This window comes from Haliotis rubra, unplaced genomic scaffold (assembly GCF_003918875.1).
Source record: "Haliotis rubra isolate DU_JTF1 unplaced genomic scaffold, ASM391887v1 Scf82, whole genome shotgun sequence".
NCBI classification, from domain to species: Eukaryota; Metazoa; Mollusca; class Gastropoda; order Lepetellida; family Haliotidae; genus Haliotis; species Haliotis rubra.
The window spans coordinates 964,971-987,687 of record NW_025767546.1 but is presented as its reverse complement, the minus strand read 5'-3'; the positions used below and the strand labels follow the sequence as shown (position 1 = coordinate 987,687).

The 22,717-nt window shown below is 38.7% G+C and overlaps 3 protein-coding genes across 3 annotated transcripts; 1 reads left to right on the top strand and 2 right to left on the bottom strand.

Moving 5' to 3' along the window:
- Window positions 1-2,486: 2,486 nt before the first annotated feature.
- Window positions 2,487-8,649, bottom strand: LOC124261977 (GPI mannosyltransferase 2-like). Its single transcript, XM_046696335.1, has 3 exons — window positions 8,533-8,649; window positions 6,613-7,794; window positions 2,487-3,114 (listed from the first exon to the last, which is right to left on the bottom strand). The coding sequence occupies exons 1-3, from the start codon at window positions 8,608-8,610 to the stop codon at window positions 2,815-2,817; spliced, it is 1,560 nt and encodes a 519-aa protein (XP_046552291.1). The 5' UTR covers window positions 8,611-8,649; the 3' UTR covers window positions 2,487-2,814.
- A 51-nt stretch (window positions 8,650-8,700) lies between these two features.
- Window positions 8,701-15,070, top strand: LOC124261981 (transcriptional adapter 3-B-like). Its single transcript, XM_046696338.1, is given in 11 exon segments — window positions 8,701-8,898; window positions 9,575-9,703; window positions 9,984-10,203; window positions 10,858-10,990; window positions 11,519-11,771; window positions 12,951-13,053; window positions 13,180-13,295; window positions 13,409-13,519; window positions 13,682-13,875; window positions 14,431-14,496; window positions 14,498-15,070. Coding segments are annotated over 10 exon segments (1,371 nt in total). The 5' UTR covers window positions 8,701-8,898; window positions 9,575-9,591; the 3' UTR covers window positions 14,561-15,070.
- Window positions 15,071-15,159: 89 nt separating this feature from the next.
- On the bottom strand, window positions 15,160-22,650 carry LOC124261978 (leucine-rich repeat-containing protein 72-like). Its single transcript, XM_046696336.1, is given in 9 exon segments — window positions 15,160-16,421; window positions 17,118-17,154; window positions 17,987-18,074; window positions 18,077-18,138; window positions 18,466-18,555; window positions 19,897-20,092; window positions 21,197-21,266; window positions 21,846-21,919; window positions 22,532-22,650. Coding segments are annotated over 9 exon segments (858 nt in total). The 5' UTR covers window positions 22,607-22,650; the 3' UTR covers window positions 15,160-16,255.
- Between the last annotated feature and the right edge of the window lie 67 nt (window positions 22,651-22,717).

Here is a 22,717-nt window from a genome sequence, read left to right as displayed (position 1 = left end):
TGACACCATACTGTGCAGGGCTAGGGTTGTACACTTATCCGAGTTTTAGAGGTTTGCGCCCCGGCCTTTAAAGTTGTTTGGTACCTCTGCCACAGTCTCCCAATAACACTGACAAATGCAGCCATTCATTTGGAGCTTCCTGAATTGTGTCTAAGAAGAAAAATCTGGTTAAACTTCTGAATAGTATAACAGTCAGCTGGCACTATGAAACCATAAGTCTGGACAAGTACATACAGCCACATACATGCACAAGGCTATAGGGGGCACGGTGTGCAACCCCATTTCACCTCAACTCAAGATGGGCAACGTCCAATCAGCTAGAAAATTGAGACCATGAAGGTCTCCAAACATGTTTAGAAGCTTTTGAGAGGCAAGGGGTGTGAGATCTGAACTGCAAAATTGAATAGTGGGCAATGTGTTGAGCAGAGAGATGTCTGTTAGCTGAAACGAGCAGGATCCTTGATTTGTCAAGACCATATCCATGCTTGGGGATTTCACTAACTAGTAAACGTCTATTACCAAAGCCAGCTTAGTATAATCCTTCTGTATCAAACTTGTGATATGAGTGCTGGTGTAGGCAGTCTAAGGGCTAAACTGTTCGCTTGTGTGGAAGACAGAAGAGTCCAATTCCCCATATCGAATCACAACTGACATAACCTACTGGCAAACAAGGATAAGTTGGACCGGTGCAGAGAACGTGTTTATGAGAAGTAGGCGATGCACGGGAATGAGCAAACCCATTTGGTTTGTGAAAGTGAGTGAGTTTTACGCCGCACTCAGCAATATTCCAGCTATATGGCGGGGTTTGTGAAAGGTAGAGCAGATGTAGGCTAGTGCAAATGCAGTGCATGACGATGAAATTGATTCCCCGTGTAGCTGCACACGCCTTGCTCATACGACTCTCACGTGGTCAGTGTACCACTACACTTGATCGTGGACAACCTAGGGCCCCTTTGCTCGCAATGGCAAGCGCCAGAGGGCTGCACTCATACATGCTAATTGTCAGGTCGGTGCTCAACTTATCCTTGTTTGCCAGTAAAGACTTCTGTCAACACAGCGTCAACTTATGAAATCTCTGCTTTAATGAGAACAAACCCATCAACTATATATTCATGGAACTATTTATTTGTATTGTATAAATAATATTGATGGTACCAGCTAATGATTCATAGCATTTTAAAAAGACTGCATATCAGCCCTAACTGATGTTTAAGATAGTGATATAAAATGGCTACATGACCTGATAACAAACATAAGCAGTATTACACAACTACCCATCTAGTAACTGATTACTAATGTGACCATTAACAGCTAAAAGTGTAGCAGATACACAAACATGAAAAATACACAAAATTAAGAAAAATAAATCTCAAAATTAAAATACATGAAACATTCTAGTATTTTAATTTCTTTCAGCCAACATTTTGTCTGAAATCTTATTTCTTCAGGAAATCTCTCCACAGTACAACTTGTCTGACAATCACAATTGCCAGCGTGAGACATAGTGAGGTAGTGTGTGGGTGATACTCTGTCTCAAATACCGTGATCACACACTTACAGAACAGTGCTTTTATTCATTGTTACACAGCTTGTCATGCATGTATATTCACCAGTGAGAAAATGTCATGTTCACAGCTGAATAAATATAATACCCCTGTTCATTGAAAACATAGTCCTAAAAATATTATTTATGCATGAATATTACACATAGTCTTTCTAATATCTTGACCCTCAATGTGAGAGGATATGTGTATCACTTATCCCTTACATATTCTTTGGACAATGACTACCTTGAAGTATTATTACCTGCTTGCCAACATAAGACATGAAAAAACATTAATATTTTTTAAAATTCTGAACTTTGGCCAAACATTCCAAGATGTTGCCTTGTCAAAACAGCAAACTGATTCCCTGATCACATCAGCAAGACATACTTAACACATGGACACATGAGGAACATGACACAATGAACATCTATAAATGAAACAATCATGATATTAGCTGCCTTTAGAATAATGGTCATGTAAGTCATAAACAAATGTCAAAATGCCAGAACACTGAATATCACCAGGTATTACTGGTAAAATGTAGGCATTACATCCATACCTGCAATGAACACCCAATTTATGTGCAGAGTTTCAGCAAGTGGTGCCTCACAGTACAAAATATACTCTTGATATTAAAAAGCACCATTTCAAAATTCTTAACATCGGATTCTTTGACTTTCACATTACAACTGGAGAAATTACTCATCTGGCTTCTGTCCCCATCTGACCATTTCATCCTTACAACTTGGAACAGGTCCTTAAATAACCTATGATGATACTGAATCAGAATTGTGAAAACTACCAGTATTTCCGTTAGGGACTGTTGATAATTTATGGCAAGGGTTGGGGGGATGATTGTTATGCATATCATGTACAATGACACCCCCTATTTTTAAGCATACATTTAATATTTTTATGTGCAAAATTGCACACACTGCACGTGTACACAAAATTGCTGCCCCGACCTCCCCAGAACAAAATGGGTGACCCATTATCACACAAACACTCACACACACCCCAAGCCATAAATTATGAATGGTCCCTTAGGGAGGTTTTTGTATGGAGATGTTATATCTAGTACCTGGGGCTGCAGCATACTTGTACATTTGACCAATATATGGTCAATATCTCAAAATCACAACCAAAGCTAGAGCAAACTAAGACAACATATAACACTCTGTAGCAGCAGTAGAGATTATTGTTAGTGATGTCAGGTTATCATGGCAGTGAAGTAATAGTATTATTCTATAATACATTAACTGTGTAATTATGTCCATGGGAGGAAGTTGGCAAAAGCTGCTGTCCCTACTACAAAGTAACACATGAAGTAGACCAGCACGAGTTTGGTGTTGGTGCTCTGTTTCCAGAAGTCTGAGATCTGGTCAATGAGCAGGTTCCCCTTCTGGGCCTGCTGCAGGTTGGCCCCCGTCTCAATGCGCTGGACTCTTTGTGGTGAGAAAATGTTGTACTTGTTGGAGGAGTTCTGATAGTAGGTCTTGTCCGTGATGAGCTGAGCAGCAAACCAGTAGATCACAGGGGAGGTGGACGCAAGGAGTCGGGTCATTACCTGGGATAGAAATATTCTCAAAATATATGTCCAAAGATTGACTGAAAAATAATAACAAATAAATGAAAGTAGGTTAATAATAAATTCTTAGACCCCACTGTTAATATCCTTGCAGTGATGGGCAATGTCAGGGATGTATCTAGGCATTCTCAGTGGTACACTGAGGCTTATATTCAGCCTTAGTCTGCCATGCGGACAGTCAGATATATTTTATAATAAATAAATATAGATTTAATATGTATGATACATAAATTTGCACATCAAGTTTGATACAAGTTCTGAGTCTATGATTGACTGCCATTAGGGGTGACTACTGAGGGGAAACAACTATTGCAATAGCGATAGTTTATTGCAACATAATACTGCAATAGTGATAGTCTATCGCAACATAATACTGCAATAGCGATAGTCTATTGCAACATAATACTGCAATAGCGATAGTCTATTGCGACATAATACTGCAATAGCAATAGTCTATTGCGCACATAATACTGCAATAGCGATAGTCTATTGCAACATAATACTGCAATAGCGATAGTCTATTGTAACATAATACTGCAATATCGATAGTTTTTTGCAACATAATACTGCAATAGCGATAGTCTATTGCAACATAATACTGCAATAGCGATAGTCTATTGCAACATAATACTGCAATAGCGATAGTCTATTGCGACATAATACTGCAATAGCGATAGTCTATTGCAACATAATACTGCAATAGCGATAGTCTATTGCAACATAATACTGCAATAGCGATAGTCTATTGCAACATAATACTGCAATAGCGATAGTCTATTGCAACATAATACTGCAATAGCGATAGTCTATTGCAACATAATACTGCAATAGCGATAGTCTATTGCAACATAATACTGCAATAACAGCGATAGTCTATTGCAACATAATACTGCAATAGCGAGTCTATTGCAACATACTACCGCAATAGCGATAGTCTATTGCAAAACATAATACCGCAATAGCGATATAGTCTATTGCAACATAATACTGCAATAGCGATAGTCTATTGCCATATAATACTACACAATAGTCTATTAGTCTATTGCAATACATAATACTGCAATAGCTTATAGTCTATTGCGCATATAATACTGCAATAGCGATAGTCTATTGCAACATAATACTGCAATAGCGATAGTCTATTGCAACATAATACTGCAATAATGCTATTGCAACATAATACTGCAATAATACTGCAATATAGTCTATTGCAACATAATACTGCAATAGCGATAGTCTATTGCAACATAATACTGCAATAGCGATAGTCTATTGCAACATAATACTGCAATAGCGATAGTCTATTGCAACATAATACTGCAATAGCGATAGTCTATTGCAACATAATACTGCAATAGCGATAGTCTATTGCACATAATACTGCAATAGCGATAGTCTATTGCAACATAATACTGCAATAGCGATAGTCTATTGCAACATAATACTGCAATAGCGATAGTCTATTGCAACATAATACTGCAATAGCGATAGTCTATTGCAACATAATACTGCAATAGCGATAGTCTATTGCAACATAATACTGCAATAGCGATAGTCTATTGCAACATAATAAATACGAATAGTCTCTATTGCAACATAATACTGCAATAGCGATAGTCTATTGCAACATAATACTGCAATAGCGATAGTCTATTGCAACATAATACTGCAATAGCGATAGTCTATTGCAACATAATACTGCAATAGCTTATAGTCTATTGCAACATAATACTGCAATAGCGATAGTCTATTGCAACATAATACTGCAATAGCGATAGTCTATTGCAACATAATACTGCAATAGCGATAGTCTATTGCAACATAATACTGCAATAGCGATAGTCTATTGCAACATAATACTGCAATAGCGATAGTCTATTGCAACATAATACTGCAATAGCGATAGTCTATTGCAACATAATACTGCAATAGCGATAGTTTATTGCAACATAATACTGCAATAGCGATAGTCTATTGCAACATAATACTGCAATAGTGAGTCTATTGCAACATAATACTGCAATAGCGATAGTCTATTGCAACATAATACTGCAATAGCGATAGTCTATTGCAACATAATACTGCAATAGCGATAGTCTATTGCAACATAATACTGCAATAGCGATAGTCTATTGCAACATAATACTGCAATAGCGATAGTCTATTGCAACATAATACTGCAATAGCGATAGTCTATTGCAACATAATACTGCAATAGCGATAGTCTATTGCAACATAATACTGCAATAGCGATAGTCTATTGCGACATAATACTGCAATAGCGATAGTCTATTGCAACATAATACTGCAATAGCGATAGTCTATTGCAACATAATACTGCAATAGCGATAGTCTATTGCAACATAATACTGCAATAGCGATAGTCTATTGCAACATAATACTGCAATATAATAGTTTATTGCAACATAATACTGCAATATAGTCTATTGCAACATAATACTGCAATAGCGATAGTCTATTGCAACATAATACTGCAATAGCGATAGTCTATTGCAACATAATACTGCAATAGCGATAGTCTATTGCGACCAACTATAATACCAACTAATACTATTGCAATAGGTTTTTTTCTTCTCCTTGAATCGTCTCATTTGAAGTCATTTCTCAAATGAATGTATAGTTTACATGAAATAAAAAAACAGTTGAAGTAGTTTCAGTCTCTTTAAAAAACTGACAAGAAACTTGAAACCAAATTCGAGTAAACACTTAAAACATAACTCAATTAAGCAGGGGCAGATAACTCTAAATCAAAGTGAGCGAATCTGGTACTTTTGCGCTGCACATTTATCAACGGAAGTGTTCATGAGAGAACATGACGAATTGTTGTGACAGTAATAAATCACACCTACTATCGATGCATCGATAGTTTTTCGTTTCTACCATTGATTAATTGGTATCAGAGACTCAATAATTGCAATCCATCGATAGTTCAATGCATCATTAGAGCCCTAGCTGCTATGACAGAGATGGTTTCTAACTGTTTTTCAACATGAGCCCCTCCATGGTCCACACACTTCTGCCGGCAATGATGGAGTGCATGCATCCCACTGATTTAAGGTTCTCTCCTGGTGTTGTGAAAGGTCCTCATCAGTCAGAACTGTTACTACTCACCCTGTATTATTGCAATTTATGTAATGTCAGAAAATTCCAATAACAGAACATGAAGCTGATAAAAAATTCCCAGTTGGGTTAAAAACAAACATTTTCCCAATTTGCTGTTTTTGGCTGCTACTTTGAAATCCTATATCATTCCTTGAAGTGGTGATATGTTTATGCTTCATGCTAACAGCAACTTGTAGATGTAACCATGGTAACGAACATATATCAATAGTTTCACATAGATAATAATCCATGGACACTGTTTCATGCTGTATTTCGATGAGGATGATAATATTTCTTGATGCAAAGAACTGTCTATCTATACTATACCAGAATCATTAACTAACAGATTCTTACCTGAATGTGCACAAAGAAAATCCCAAAGACAGTGGTGAATAGCAGGTGCCCTACATAGATGAAAAGTCTGGTGTTCTTGAAGCCAAAGTTTCCTTTCTGTAGATCCGTCTTCTTGTCTGTCTGCCCCTCCTGCACCATGCCGAGTCTGTGGCAGCAGGATGTGTTGAGTCTGTAGTAGTATATGCAGGCACACACACTCAGCACCAGCATGGGGGTGGCCAGCAAGAAGTTGGGGGCCTGCTTCAGCTCGTAGTACTGGAGAAAACCCACACCCCAGTGCTGCTTCTGGATGTAGTTGTAGGACAAGGGAAGTAACTGTGAACACCATGGTGATGGAGCATCACCAACTAAATGGTACTTCTGGGAGCGACCATAGCGAATTAGGTGCTGTGGTAAATCTGCATCATTTGACAAACAGAATATTCTGTAAATGTAATATTGATACAAACAGAATGGGCCAGCACACAGCACAATCGCAACAATGACTGGAGCCAGGTATAGATTTGTCATTGACACCATCATCATCCCCTTTTCAGTCACAGTCTCAAATCTAGCTTTTGTCACTTGTTGCATACTGGACATAAATCCCTTAACTCTCCTGAACAAGATGAACCCAATTGCTAATAGGCCATTTGATCTTGTACATGTACTTAGTCCAAACCAAAATGCTGCCTTCATTGTGTCACCACTGGCAAAAGCCAGCAGCCCGGAGAAGAAGAGGTAGCTAAAAACACATTCTGAGTAGGGAGCTGTCATGAAGATGCTGGCTGGGGTGATGCAGAACAACAGGGCTGCCTTGTATGCTAATTTCTCATCTTTGAGAACCTGGACTCCCAAGTGGAACAGTGTAGAGGCTGCCTTGGTGAAGAGGTAGACATTCAGTGCCACTCCGATGATTAAGCAGAGGTTTAATTTGGACATGATTTGACCTGCAAATGAGAAGCAGTAACAAACATCGGCAATTTTCCCCACAATGACTGGGTACAGGGGGAAGAAAGCTACAGCGTTCTCATAGATGTAACCATGTTCTGCAACATGGATGAAGTACACTGCATCCCATCTTCTCAATCCACCCACCCCGATGTCCATGATGCTGTCCACTGCTGTCTGGTTGTGGGTTGGGGATGCTGGAGGGTTGAAAACGTCAGCATCATGGTCGGGAATAACAGCATTGAAGATCACCTGGAAGATAGAATACATTCCTGCAAAGTATAGGCTGCAATTTTGTGATTGTATCTTCTTTGATGGGCATATTAGAAGTTGAGTTGATGAAGAATGATGACAATTTTTTATGGATACTAACTTCACAGTCGCTCTTTACAGAATAAAAGAAGTTGTATGTCCATAAATTTTTTTTGTCATCTTTCTTGTGATTGAACCCCAAACATGGATTATAAAATCATCATCATACACTTTGATTAATACACTTACTGATTAATTGACACATACATCATAGGCGCCCGGCTCTGATATATTTATAAGTATGACCTATATATATATATAATAATTATGACCTATATATATAAGATATAAGATCTTATATATATAGGTCATACTTATAAATATATCAGAGCCGGGCGCCTATGACATACATGTTTGTAATTGATATACCGTAGTACAGTCATCCATAACGCGGGTCTTGGGTCCATGGATGACCCCCCGTGTTATTAGACACCCGCGTTATAGTAACTATAGTTGTTGTAGTACTGTTTTGACATTTAAGAAGTGTGGAAGTGCAACAAGTGGTGGTTTAACCATTCTTTCAAATGATAACGGCCTGCGTTGTGCAAGCATGGCAAGGCCGATTCGGATTTGGGCTCTGTCGCCGGTCAAAACAAGCACCTGTTCTCCATCATAACGCAAGCAAATATGGATCAAATCTTTTTGACAAGCGTATACGGATGATAAAAATTTACTTACCTGAAAAAATAAGGTGATCAGGCGTGTTTGAAATGCAAAAGTTTCTACTTTTTGCTCCAACTTCACAAAATAACCCATTGTTGGTGTTTTCTTTGCGTCCACAACGCTGATTGGTGGAATAACTATAGAAGCTTTACTGTCATTGGTTGTTGTGTGCTCAAAATGGCCGCCAGTCCACCTGCAGCTTTGTTCGTGATATGCAACTGTACATGAGAATGTCTGCAGCTATTATACCTAATGATGCTGCTCCTTAAGCAGAAACCGACGCTATAGATATACTCCTATTCATAAACAAATCAGTATATTTGCATGGTACATACATCCTATACGCAATGGAGAAACTGTAAAGTCAACAGTGACACTCCGGTAAGTGATGTCGCTGAGCCAAATGATGAGCACTAATACAGTGATAAGAAGTGGACAGCTGCCTATCGCTTTTAACACGGAATTACACCTTTGATTTCATTAAACCCTTATACAGTAGGCATATGATACTCACAGAGTTAGTTATTAACACGACAAGTTTGTTAATGTTGTGGCTTGCAAGCACAATATTATAGTGACAGTGACTAAACTCGACATAAGCCATGATAAGGAGAAAATACATGTGAAGACAATAAACTATATATCATCAAACTATTTGTGTTTGGACAGCAGTTGTTGCCCGATCTGTATTGAGGTATATTGCGTTACACAAATATTGTAAATACTTGGATGATGGTTTGTTTTTGAAGATATACATATTTTATCAAGGATAAGTTAACGAAATGCTGTTCATGTGTTCTGAGAGAAAACAACAAGTCCATAATATAAGGATGATATGAGCATACATATATGCAGTGCTATTAGTAAATGATTCATGTAAATAAATTATAAAACAAAGGAACGGTTTGTTTGTTGTGCACAATCAACTGTAGTACTGGGGGATCTTACCATAACAATGCATTCTGTAGCATTTGTAATAATTTGCATACTGGTAGTGTAATTGGTGTTCTATTAAAAGAGGGGCTATGCTCTGATTGATAATGTGTTCACATTTCAGTGTTTCAATAGCATATAATGAAAGGTAAAGGAAAAGGCATGCAGGAATCAAAGGGAGATTGCTGTCCTCTTCAATTCCCAGACCTTCAGCCTGTTGACCATACTAAAGACTGTCCAAAGCTTACTAATGGTACAGTATTGATTGTGAGAAACTGCATGATTAAAACAGTGTTAAGGGGTGGTCAATCAACCAGGACCATTAAAGCATTGACTGTAGTCATTCAAAGGACTTTACAACTTCTGGAAGATGAGAGTATGTGTGTCAGTGTCACATTCATGAGAAAACATTCCAAACTGAACTCTCACCTGCAATAGTATTAGCACATACTCATCAAATATTCTATTAATCCCCCTCAATTTTTAGGAGGTATGGGAACACCTCACAAAGCACTGTTTATATCCCTTTACAGTTCTAGAAAGGAGTGAGGAGGATGGGGTGAATATTGATGAGATAAGCAGTATCCAGACTGACCTGGAAACGCTGCTGGCAGCTGCAGGCAAGAGGCTGAAGTTGTTGGAGAGTGAGATTCAGATCCTGGTCAATTGGCAGGATAAGAAAGACAAGAAGCCAACGCCAGGCAAACAGGTAATGGTGAAAGTTTCTGTCACAGGCAAAATCTTGGGATTTATGTCATTATAACACCAACACTGTCGTACCGTTTTTGTAATTCAGATGATGTTTCTCCATAAAATTCACAGACCTGTACAGTAAATCGCTGTAACCTGAATCAAATGTTTATAGATTGTAAATGTGTTGGGACCAAGCAACTTTGATATTGTTCTCAAGAGACTGGTGCTTATAAGAATGACAAATATGTGGCACTTGTTACAATTTTCAAAATGTTTGTTACCTTTGGAAGATGCGATTTGTTTTGTGGGCACATTATTCTCTCAGTACAGCTCGTACCAAACTTTGCTGTATCCCCAAATGAGGCTTAGATTATCGCTCTAGTCATGAACTGGTTCAGTATGATCTCTTTGGCTGTAGCCTTTGTGTAATAAATCGCAACATATGTGGGTTCATATTCAAGTTACATTCAATGCAGTGTAGATGTTTCAAAACCGGTGTTGTGTGCTATAAGGGAATTTCATCTCAATTGATTACTCCCAACCATAACATATAAAGATCCCTTTCTTCAAGTAAAAGCACATAAAGATGTCTTTCTACAAGTGTTGCAATCATATTTGTATATATAATAGCACATGCTTTAAAATGATAACAATGACTGACAATGGTGACTGGTTCCAAAGTAGATGTATATCCTCTCCCTCCAGCAACCAGAGACCCCCACATCCGGGCAAGAGAGGGAAGGGAGGAGGCGAGGACAAGCCCAGCAAGAAGTTCAAAGACAGTAATGGGAAGAGTTCTAGTGTTACCCCACCCCCACCGAGCAGACCTAAGAGTAAAGTCACACAGGTGGGAGGCAGCAAACTGGTTAGAAGTGTTTCATTATGATTGTAGTTAGGCATACTGATAGTAATAATTTTTTTGTATGTATTTTGCATGCGATATCACCACTCAGTGCTGTCATTTAATTCGAGTGATAAAGTTTGTGCTTTTTTAACTCTCATTTTGTTATACATGTGATATTGTATGCCTCGATACATGGTTGTACTGACTAGCAGTGTAAAGAGTTATGCTAAAAGACACCAGTGTATTGTGGTGTACTGCACTTATATCAAAGTATAAGCATTATTTAAATCTTTAATGGAGATCATTATGGTTATGGCATTGGTTTATTTGAAATATTGCGTAGGTTTGTTTCAGACAATAGCAGTTATACTTCTCAAAACAACAAATTTCAAAATTCAAGAAATCTGTTGATGAAAAGATTGTGTGTTTTTAGATGTGGTTAAGCATGAACTCCTATTAAATGTGCTGTCATTGTATTATTGCAAGAATATAATGTCAGTGTGATTCAATGTACCTTTGATGCTGTTTCAGTCCAAGAATCAGGAATTTGATTTTGTGGACTCTCCAGTGGATTTGCCCAAATTGCCAAAGAACGATGCTGTGAACCGCTTCTGGGTGTCAGTTGAGCCTTATTGTGGGGAGATCTCAAATGAGGATTTGAAATTACTGGAGGAAATACTAAAGTCACATGAGGACGAGTCTGAGTACTACAAGATCCCTGCCCTGGGGAAACACTACACTGAGAAGTGGGCAGAGGAGGACCTCAAGGAGGAGCAGAGAGATGGTGAGCTGAGTGGGGGCCTGGGGATTGGGTGCTAGGGGATACAAGATCCCCACCCTGGGGAAACACTACACTGAGAAGTGGGCGGAGGAGGACCTCAAGGAGGATCAGAGAGATGCCGAATGAGTGAGTGAGTTTAGTTTTACGTCGCACTCAGCAATATTCCAGCATGAGCATCGATCTGCGCAATTGGAACCGATGACATGTGTCAACCAAGTCAGCGAGCCTGACCACCCGATCCTGTTAGTCGCCTCTTACGATAAGCATGGGTTACTGAAGATCAATATTCTAACCCAGACCTTCATGGGTAGAGATGGTGAGCAGAGTGGGGGCCTGGGGAGGGGATACAAGATCCCCACTCTGGGGAAAAACTACACTGAGTAGTGGGCGGAGGAGGCCTTCAAGGAGGAGCAGAGAGATGGTGAGCAGTGGGGGCTGGGGATGGGGTGGGAGGGATACAAGATCACCACCCTGGGGAAACACTACACTGAGAAGTGGGCGGAGGAGGACCTCAAAGAGGAGCAGAGAGATGGTGAGCAGAGTGGGGGCCTGGGCAGGGATACAAGATCACCACCCTGGGGAAACACTACACTGAGAAGTGGGCGGAGGAGGACCTCAAAGAGGAGCAGAGAGATGGTGAGCAGTGGGGGGGCTGGGGATGGGGTGGGAGGGGATACAAGATCACCACCCTGGGGAAACACTACACTGAGAGGTGGGCTGAGGAGGCCTTCAAGGAGGAGCAGAGAGATGGTGAGCAGTGGGGGCTGGGGATGGGGTGGGAGGGGATACAAGATCACCACCCTGGGGAAACACTACACTGAGAAGTGGGCGGAGGAGGACCTCAAAGAGGAGCAGAGAGATGGTGAGCAGAGTGGGGGCCTGGGGATGGGGTGGGAGGGGATACAAGATCCCCGCCCTGGGGAAACACTACACTGAGAGGTGGGCGGAGGAGGCCTTCAAGGAGGAGCAGAGAGATGGTGAGCAGAGTGGGAGAGGGGGGTGGGAGGTGATACATATAGGGTACTCTGTGTTAATGGGTATTTATTTGTTTAACATAGAAATTTTACAATAATTACAGATGTAAAATAACTGACAATATAATGCTAAAGTGTGTTGATATCTATACTTTTGACAGTCATTGGATATTCACACTATCATCATCTACATGTTTGTATGTTCCAGGTGCCAAGATCAATGACAAGAAGCGAAATTCCAACTCCAATCACAACAACTCTGTCATGAGTCCCACTGAAACAGCTACATTGCTCAAGAAGGCTGAAGCAAAGTAAGACACTTGTGAGCAAATAAATCTTTGGGGAACCATCAGCTTTATGTTTGAGAAATGAATGATTGCCATTGCATTCAAAACTGATTTGATAAGTTGTAATGTGTGCTTGTAATTGTTGACCAGTAACCTTGATGAGTCCCCATTCGGACACCTGACCCAGCGCCTGGTGGCTGCGCTGATCGAGGAGAACATCATGACCCCTATAGATGACTCCCTAGCGGACATTGCTGGGGGCAAAGGTCAGTACCGCCCTTTTTCTATGTTTTTGTCAGTTGAATTTGGTTACTCTTTTATGTGAATCAACTGTTGTGTCAGAAATTAAACATGGATTGTTTGCGACTTGTCTCTTTAGAATCTGCTGAGGAAGCACCTGCCATCTCCCCACGCATGCTGGCCAAACAGCTGAACATTGTTAACCCAGCCCACTTAGAGAGAAGGATTAAACGAGAGCTTGAAGAACAAGGTCAGTCAACTGCTGGAACAGGAACATTGTTGATCATTTGGTGAAATAATATTCACTCACTCATCTTTGTGTTAGACAGCTAGAGTATCATACCACACCTGTCAGTATGATGACAATGAATCAGATAACGGTATGGTGACCAGTAGTGATGTTTCATTCTAGGTTTGATAGAGATAGATGATAAGGTGGAAGACAACCCAGACGATGAGATACTTGCAGAGCTGCGACGCAAGCAGCAAGAACTGAAGGCACTGAGCCAGCGAAATGTAACAATCACTAAAACACTGTACAAGCTTGCCAAGGAGGAGATGGCGAGACAGGAGATGAGGAAGAAGTTGGCAGCAGCTGATGCAGAGGTCAGTACATGGGGTCTTTCTCCACCTTAGGTCCCAAGTACTACATGTCGAGTGCAGAGACATCTTAAAAGAGTCAAGCTGGCCACTACAGATGAAGAGTGACTATCTCTCAGCTGTTATTTCAAAATAAAAGTTTCCTATGTGCAAAACCTGAGAATATTATGGAATTTGAGTCTCTTAGGATGTAGCACTTTAAATCTTTATATACGATATCTGTATTGTCAGGGTTAAGTATGAATGAAAGAAAAGCATGCATGGACAATCATCAAATTTCATTCAGTCAAAGAAATAACAATTTAAGATTAGTATATTATGGTATATTATACCTGGCCATGTTTATTTTTTACATGCCTGGGTATCAGATGGCTCAGGCCATGTATGACACGAATGTATCTTCAGACTCTGTCCAAACCTATTTTTTAAAGGCCGCTTTTATGTAGGTGGAATATTGCATACTTGAGCATATAACTACATTCACTGTCCCACTGCCTGTGTTTGTGTGTACCTAAAACCATGCTAGTAGAACTGATCTGATCTTCGATTCTGTTTATCTAGGTGATGGAAGCCTATCGAAAGATTCAGGCAGCTAAACAGAAGAAGAAAACACCAACAAAGAAGGAAAAAAGATGGAGCACAGAAAGCTTTGAAGGAGAGGGATGCAATACTGAAAGCCCTTGAAGTGTGAACATGGACACAATTTGACTCCTGTTATTCAATTTTGCAGGAAGTATGAAGAATGATTCTGCTGATTTCTGATTTCATCATCACTGATTCGTTTGACTGCCATGAATGAATTTTACATGAGGCATGAATGGGCTGCATCAGGACTTGATTGAGTCGGTGCCAAGTTGTTCGACAAGGAAGTATTCTGGGGGTAAATTACTCTCAGAGGACATGTATTGAGTCACAGTGAAAGCTGAGAACAGGAAACAATCCTATGTTAGTGTTGATGTGTATTAATGTGTCGGTAACATACTTTACAGCAGTACGTCCAGGTACAGCTTGTGATGTGGTTGGTGGATTAGTCATTTTCATTACTTACCAGTCTATCTTGGCTCATGAACATGTTTGTGTGTGTACAATGTCTTGTATTAATCATGCTAGGTTCTACCACAAGGGGTGGATGTTTATATGGGATTATTTGTGTTTGTATGATTGTATGACTGGAATATGTACATAAATGGTGTATCATACACATGTTGTGTTTCCTCAACATTATTTGAAAGAAAGTCACAAGCTGTGGTTTTGTGGGGGGCAGAAACTCGAGTGATCACAGTCAGTATCTCTTCTTTCTTTTGTCCTGAAATGTGTTGAAACATCACTGCAAAAAGATTCAGAAGGCATGTTGCAAGCCATATTTTATTACAGAAATGCTATGTGTAAAATATATAAACAAGATCCATGTAGAAATGGTAGGAACAAAATGCATTTTTAGAAGCGGTGATTCTAAATATATAGATATTTATATGTTAATTGTATTGCAAATTCAGTATATATAAAATTCATATGTTATAAGAAATGCTCTTGAAAGAATATAGAGCATATAAATGGTCAGAATTATCAATGACTACTGAAAACAATACTGTTAAATACTGTTAGTAGGAACTGATTTGTTACAGCATCAAATCACATCAATGTTAATACTGATTATGTAGACTTCAGTCTAAATAAGAATAATCATGCAAATATCAAACATACATTTATGAAAAATATATCACATGCAATGGCTAGAGTAATCCAATACTGGCTTTCTTTTAATAATACTGTGAAACAGATACTGGAAAACTGTAATACTGGCTAGCATTTAATTTGGTGAAGTAGCCCATGTTATGTAATGTTTAATGGAGATGAACGTTAAAGTTCACTTGTAACAAACTCAAAATAGTAACACTTCAAAACATACTGAAATCACCTAGTCATGATAACTAACAGGAGACGATAACCATGATCAACACTGAATCATAAAAGGAAATAACCCAATTAATCACTGCATTAAATGCACAACCACGGAAGATAATACTGGACATTGTTTTCAGTGATTCTGAAAAATATTTTTGTTGATTTTTAAGACTCTTTTGATTTTGTAAAGAGAAATCCCCCAACTGGCTGTCAGTAAAAATGCACAAATCATAGTAAGATCTGACAGTTATATTAACTAAATTGAAGAGTACCAAGATCTTGAATATTATAGCTGAGTTGTCTCGATTCAATCATTGTAAATTGAAATTGCAACTGTTGAATGTTACATTCAGTTGGACTTTTGGAAGAGACACCAAAACTGTGTGACAGAAAACTGCTGGTAGTATTGCAAGTGAGTGAAGGTATACACTGCAGCAATGTAGCAGTATTGCTATTCTGTATCTCACATCATGACCTTATTTCATCGATACACATGTGTGATGATCTCTGGAGAGTCAAACATCTCTTCAGCTGTCCTTCGAGCTTTAATGCGGGGAACCTTTGACCAGTCAAAGCTTGTGTAAACTGCAATGGACTTGTTTAGGCGGCGTGCATTTACTGCCTCTTCTGGGTCTTCATTAGGAACGCTGCCAATATAAGATAAAACATATTTTTGTTAATTCAGCAAGAAATCTGTATATATTCTTATTATTTCTTTCTAAAGGAAAAACGCTAACTTAGGTAATTAAACTCTGCAAACTTAAGTCCCATGTGTCAGATATCAGTTAGAATGTAGGTTTGTGAGAATCTTATTTACATGTCCTAAAGGGCCTGTAAGTCTCGTGAGGTGCTACTCCCTTTGTGTGCGCCAGCTTGTGATATGCAAGACGGAACCCAGCATACTTCTGGTACCATATTTCTGGTGAAAAGCGTATATTCAAGAACCAGTTCTGGTTCTAAATTGCGCGTACCCGAGAAGGTCCGGGTTAGAATATTGATCTTCAGTAATGCATGCTTGTCGTAAGAGGCGACTAACGGGATCGGGTGTTCAGGCTTGCTGACTTGGTCGACACATGTCATTGGTTCCCAATTGAGCAAATCGATGCTCATGCTGTTGATCACTGGATTGTCTGGCCCAGATTCGATTATTTACAGACCGCCGTCATATAGCTGGAATATTGCTGAGTGCGGCGTAAAACTGAACTCACTCACTCACTCCAAATTGCACGACCACCAAATATGACTTTACTAGACCGGACCAAGTGTACGTTGTTTGTCACAGGAGTAATAAGGTCTAGCGAAGTGCCTTGACCTACTTACGGGGACCTATCAACAAGACTTACCAATCTCTCAAGTAGCTGTTACCAATATCTCCAGGATCTGCAAGGTAGAAACAAAGTCATCATGATGTCAGTGTTTCATTCCTTCAAAAACAGAACGTACATGGGCTTATTTTTTTATTGTCACACTCAGCTATCTTGTGATTGCCAGCAGTCTCTCAATGCGCTGGTCAATGTGTGGGTCAAGCATATGATCTCTAAGACAGTACCTGTGTCCATTCTGATAGCTAGATTATTTAACAAGTACTACTATTTTCTAGGCACATCAACGCATCCAGTGATTATGGTGTTTCTTATTCATTTAATTACATCTTAGTTGAAAATGGGTGTGGGTGTGTGATCAGATGCTGAATAATACTCTCTATCTGTCGTTGTATGTTTTCCAGAGCAGGACTCTCAAACCTTACCAAAATATTTCTTGATGGAAGCTGCAGTACATATCAGTCTAGTGGCGAAGTGGTGCCTTTTGATGATATGGGATATTGAAAGATCCAAACAGCATTATATTTTTCTTCACTAGACTATTTGTATCCAATGGCAATGAACCAAAACTGGGCTATAAGTCGCCAAACTCCACTTGCAATTTGTATCCGACTGGGGGATACGTTTTTTGACAGATGACTCTAGTTTAACCTTGATTCCACACACTATCTTCCAACATAAAACTGTTGTAACTGGTCGATGTGACAGCCCAGTGATCATGTTACCAATCTCATAATGTATGAACATGATAAAAATGATACATACTGTCCATCAAAATCTTATGTTAAAATGAAAAGCCTGTTAGTAGATGAAAAAGTTCTGAGTATTCAGGAGACCAGCTCTTTTGTGCCAGGTGCCTGTAAAAATCTTGTGATAGTGCTAAGACTCACCTGCTCTGACTGGGATGTGGATGTCAAGAGGATTATAGATCGGCAATGGAGGACCATCTGATCTACGACCAAAGGCAATGGTGTCGCGCGGATCTTCTCTTGTTCTTGATTATATATCTTCCTAGCCTTATCACGTTCCAACTTTAAGACCTCTGTGAAAATTAGTTTCTAACATAATAACTTAGCTTGGTTCATACCAACGAAACTCAAACTCTGCTACATTCATCTGGCACATTCATCACAGAACATAAAGAACAGCTTGAATTCATAAATTTATGTCAGGATAATCAAAATTACCAGACCTACAAAAATCAGAAAGGAGATATAGATTTTTTTAAAAATGCATTGACCATTTTAAACCCTGTTGACTCACAATGAGTGCTAGAACAACCAGAACTGAATTTTAATGCTGACAAATGCAGCATATTAACAAGATTCATGATACTTGTTTACAGCAGGGACAAAGAGACACTTATTACCTTTTCTATCCAAGAGCTCCACAGATGGAACAGAGTAAACCACAAACAGCCGGTATCCACTCTCTTGAGCCACTGGATTGTTGAATAAATCTGAGTAACACATGACCAGAAGGTGAAAGAACATTGTAACATATCAACAATACAAACATTGAGTGTTTACTGAGTAAAGATAATGCACTATATAGACCACAAATGGTGAGGTGAAGCCAGGACCTGCTATTCTTACAACAGTTCCGATCCGGGGTTAGAATTGGTCTTCAGTAAGCGATGCTTGTTGTAGGAAGCGACTAACAGGATCGGGTGGTCAGGTTCGCTGACTTGGTTGACACATATCATCATATCCCAATTGTGTAGATCGATGCTGATGCAGTTGATCACTGGATTGTCTGGTCCAGACTCGATTATTTCCAGACTGCCGCCATATAGCTGGAATATTGCTGAGTGCGGCATAAAACAAAAGTCACTCACTCATTACAACAGTTCCTTTTAATTCTAATGAAGTAATGTTACAAGTCCTTGATGGTTCTTAGAGTGTCCTATAGTACCTCCAAGAATGGGAAAGCCACATTAGCTTGGTGTGCCTAGTGGCCGTAACAGTTGTATGATCCCCAGGGAGTTGAGCTTTATAATACAATGTGCCATTTGTGATCGAGGTAAAATCAAAGAACCTTTGTGCAGCTGATATGGATATTGGCGCTATACAAATATGAGCATAATAATAACAAAAATAATAGCATAATAATGGTGAAAAATTAATGAAAACTGTGCTTCCCCTCGAGGCCCACAAAGCCACATCAAGAGATATAGTCCGTTTGACTTCATTTTAGACCGATGAATTGCTCACTAACACAAACTCTAATAACTGCAATAAAACCAACTTTTGCACAGTCACATGAAATCGACAGGCCAACTCTGATGATTTGTCTCATAATTTTGGACAACCGAATAACAAAGTTGTTTAACAAACAATCATTATTTTGTTGTCACTTTTCACTATTTCTTACGAGGTGGGAGCACTTGCTGGTAAAGCAGCCAGGTAATCAACAAGCATGTACAGTAAAATTTCAATTTCACATGTACAACTCGTACACCTGGCTGTTCTACCAGCAAGTGGTGCCCCTTCGTAAGAAATAGTGAAAAGTGACAACAAAATAATGATTGTTTGTTAACCAACCTTTATATTCTGGTGTCCAAAATTATGAGACAAATCATCAGAGTTGGCCTGTCGATTTCATGTGACTGTGCAAAAGTTGGTTTTATTGCAGTTATTAGAGTTTGTGCTAGTGAGCAATTCATCGGTCTAAAATGAAGTCAAATGGACTATAAATGAGACTCATGCAGCACTATTGTTTAAACTGCTGGGAGTACAGTATTGGAATGTTACTGTACTGTGACACAGATGATAACTGCCCTTATAACTTTAGCACTCACTAAGTGTCTTCAAGCTCTGCATCTTGTTAATCTCAGTGAGGATCCGATCAAGCTTTGTGAGCTGGTTGTTATGCAGCATGAGGACCTGCAGACATGTCAAGTGGCGGAGAGCCCCGGTGATATCAACCAGCTCATTGTTGTGAAGGTATAGCTCGGACAGCTGGTAGTTCTCACTCAGACAATTGAGTTGCCGTAGCTGTCAAAGGAATCTTCAGAAAATGATTGGTGACGTAATATATGTACATATAAATAAAAACATTGAAACATTATTTAATTCATCTATCAAAATCTTATGTACCATGCATACAAATATACACTTCATGTAGACTGGAGTTAAATAAGGAAATCACTCTCAGCATTTCTGTGGACAAGTATCTAAATTACCGTTAAATGTGTTTTCTACAAGATATGAAACCTTACAATTTTAGAAACAATTCCACACAATGTGCCATTTACATTTACGTAAGAAGTAAGCAGCTTGTCATTAGACTATAATCACTTTACCTTTAAATTTCCATCAAGACTTGAAAATGATGACTTTACTTCAAGTCTCTGATACTTGATTGTACTGTTTCATACAGGCATTGAGCGGTGGGGTAGCCTAGTGGTTAAAGCGTTCGATCGTCATGTCGAAGACCCGGATTTAATTCTCCACATAGGTACAATTTGAGAGGCCCATTTCTAAAAATAAATACTAAAAATGGGGATTTTTTTTTTTACTATGAAACCTGAATACTTGTAGACTAGATATGCCAGCAAATCCATTGCCATTTACATGATTTAAGCTTTGACACACTGTATGACAACATTCAAATCTAGGTCTGACACTTTCGGGGAATAAAGACAGGAAATGAACCATGTCATCAAGTCTGAGTACTTTTACAACAGGGATGAGAATGGGTATGAGTGAAAAACGAGGACAATGCTCCGGGGATCTTGGGGGACGATATACAAGAATGACCCCAGCACGATCAAATCTGTGGAATTCCACATACCTGTGGAAAATTCTCATCCCGGTTGATAACACGCATAGTTATGCTGGGGACTTCTAACCCAGAATGAGGGAGAGATGGTGTATGTATTTACACCACTTTTCATCACTGGGCTACCACATCACACCACCCTGTTCCTATTGCTGTAGTATCATAGAGGGGCACACCAGAAATAGGCTTCACACATAGTACCCAAGAGAAGAATTAAATCTGCATTTTTTGTGTGACAAGTGAACACTTTAACCACTAGGCAATCCAAAACTCGCAGTCTTTACAGAACATATCTGTCATGGTGGTCAAGGGCTTACCTTATTACCATTGAGCCATAAACATCTTAAATAATGAAAACGCTGCAGATCACATACTTCTGTTAGACTTCTGAAACAAACATCATAAAAAGTTTTATCTCAGAATCTCCTTTATGAAACATTTCCATGTACACCATATTTATGAAACACATTTCCATGGACAGTATCTTTATGAAACACATTTCCAGTTAACATGGTTACTGCATAAACAGTACATATCTGGACTAAATATGAGAAATAATCCCTATCTATTTTGTTATATACATGTACATCAGTTTCTTTAGCCAATTGCACTGGCTTAAGGATGACTTAACAGAGATTTACAACAACAAAATATATAATATTTCAGATCAACATTACTTTCATATACATTAATAAAAAACAAAATCAATTACATCACATTTTTAATGATATATTTTGCTGTTGTTATTTATCAATATCAGTCCTGCATAAAACTCCTAAAGGGTGCAGCTAGACCATGGTGTCAGCAGTATACTTGTCAAGCAAAGATGTGTATTGTGTCTTAGAGTTTTCGAGCCTCTTTATGTCTTTATACCAAACAATGAAAAAAACTGGGGTCCGCGAGAAAATACATGCTTTGTGCATGTACCATTTTGTAAAACAAACAAACAAACAAACATAATCTCACTTGTCAGAAAGGTAAAGCTCTTCTACATCTTTATCTTTCCTTATTCTTCTATTGCTTAAGAGCTGTTTCAAAACCTGCAAAAATTTTGAAAAATGTATATTATCTAGTTGGCAACATATATTTTGCAACAATCAATAAACAAACATTTATTGAATGCAGGGATAATGAGATCACATTGTTTCAATTATCTAGACTAGTAGGATAACTACAGTAGGACAGATGAAACGCACACATTTGTATAAGCCAGGTAAAATATGCTGGCACATTTGACTCTTTACAAAACCCACTTAGGTGTGACTTTGTTTCATAACTATTTCATTCGTTTCTATCTATTTTAGTATTTATTATTTATGGATGATAATAATAGACTCACTTATTGCTGACATATTTGATAACTACAGTAGGACAGAAGAAACGCACACATTTGTATAAGCCAGGTAAAATATGCTGGCACATTTGACTCTTTACAAAACCCACTTAGGTGTGATTTTGTTTCATAACTATTTCATTCGTTTCTATCTATTTTAGTATTTATTATTTATGGATGATAATAATAGACTCACTTATTGCTGACATATTTGGGTATGATACAAAAAACTTGCAATAAATCGCCCATAAGTGAAATGTCAAAATGTAATTGTTTCCAGCTAAATATCGGTATTTAACACGTTATGCACAACTCTCACCTTCTCACTGTCGGCCATGTTTTTGGTTGCTAAAATAACAGAGGTAAAGCTATTTTGAAATCTTTTCGCATTCATACAAAGTTATCGAAAACTGTAAATTGTTTGACCTTTTTATGAAACAAACAATCTAGTGACACTCGTAAAAAGTTATTATAATGAAAACTCGGATCTTTTCATCCATAACTT

Excerpts from the sequence above, each read along its gene's own strand:
- LOC124261977 (XM_046696335.1), bottom strand. The coding sequence starts at position 8,610 with ATGGGTTATTTTGTGAAGTTGGAGCAAAAAGTAGAAACTTTTGCATTT. Across the intron at positions 7,795-8,532 it reads TGATCACCTTATTTTTTCAG|GTGATCTTCAATGCTGTTAT; the intron begins GTAAGTAAATTT and ends TCTATCTTCCAG. Across the intron at positions 3,115-6,612 it reads TTTTCTTTGTGCACATTCAG|GTAATGACCCGACTCCTTGC; the intron begins GTAAGAATCTGT and ends TTTCTATCCCAG.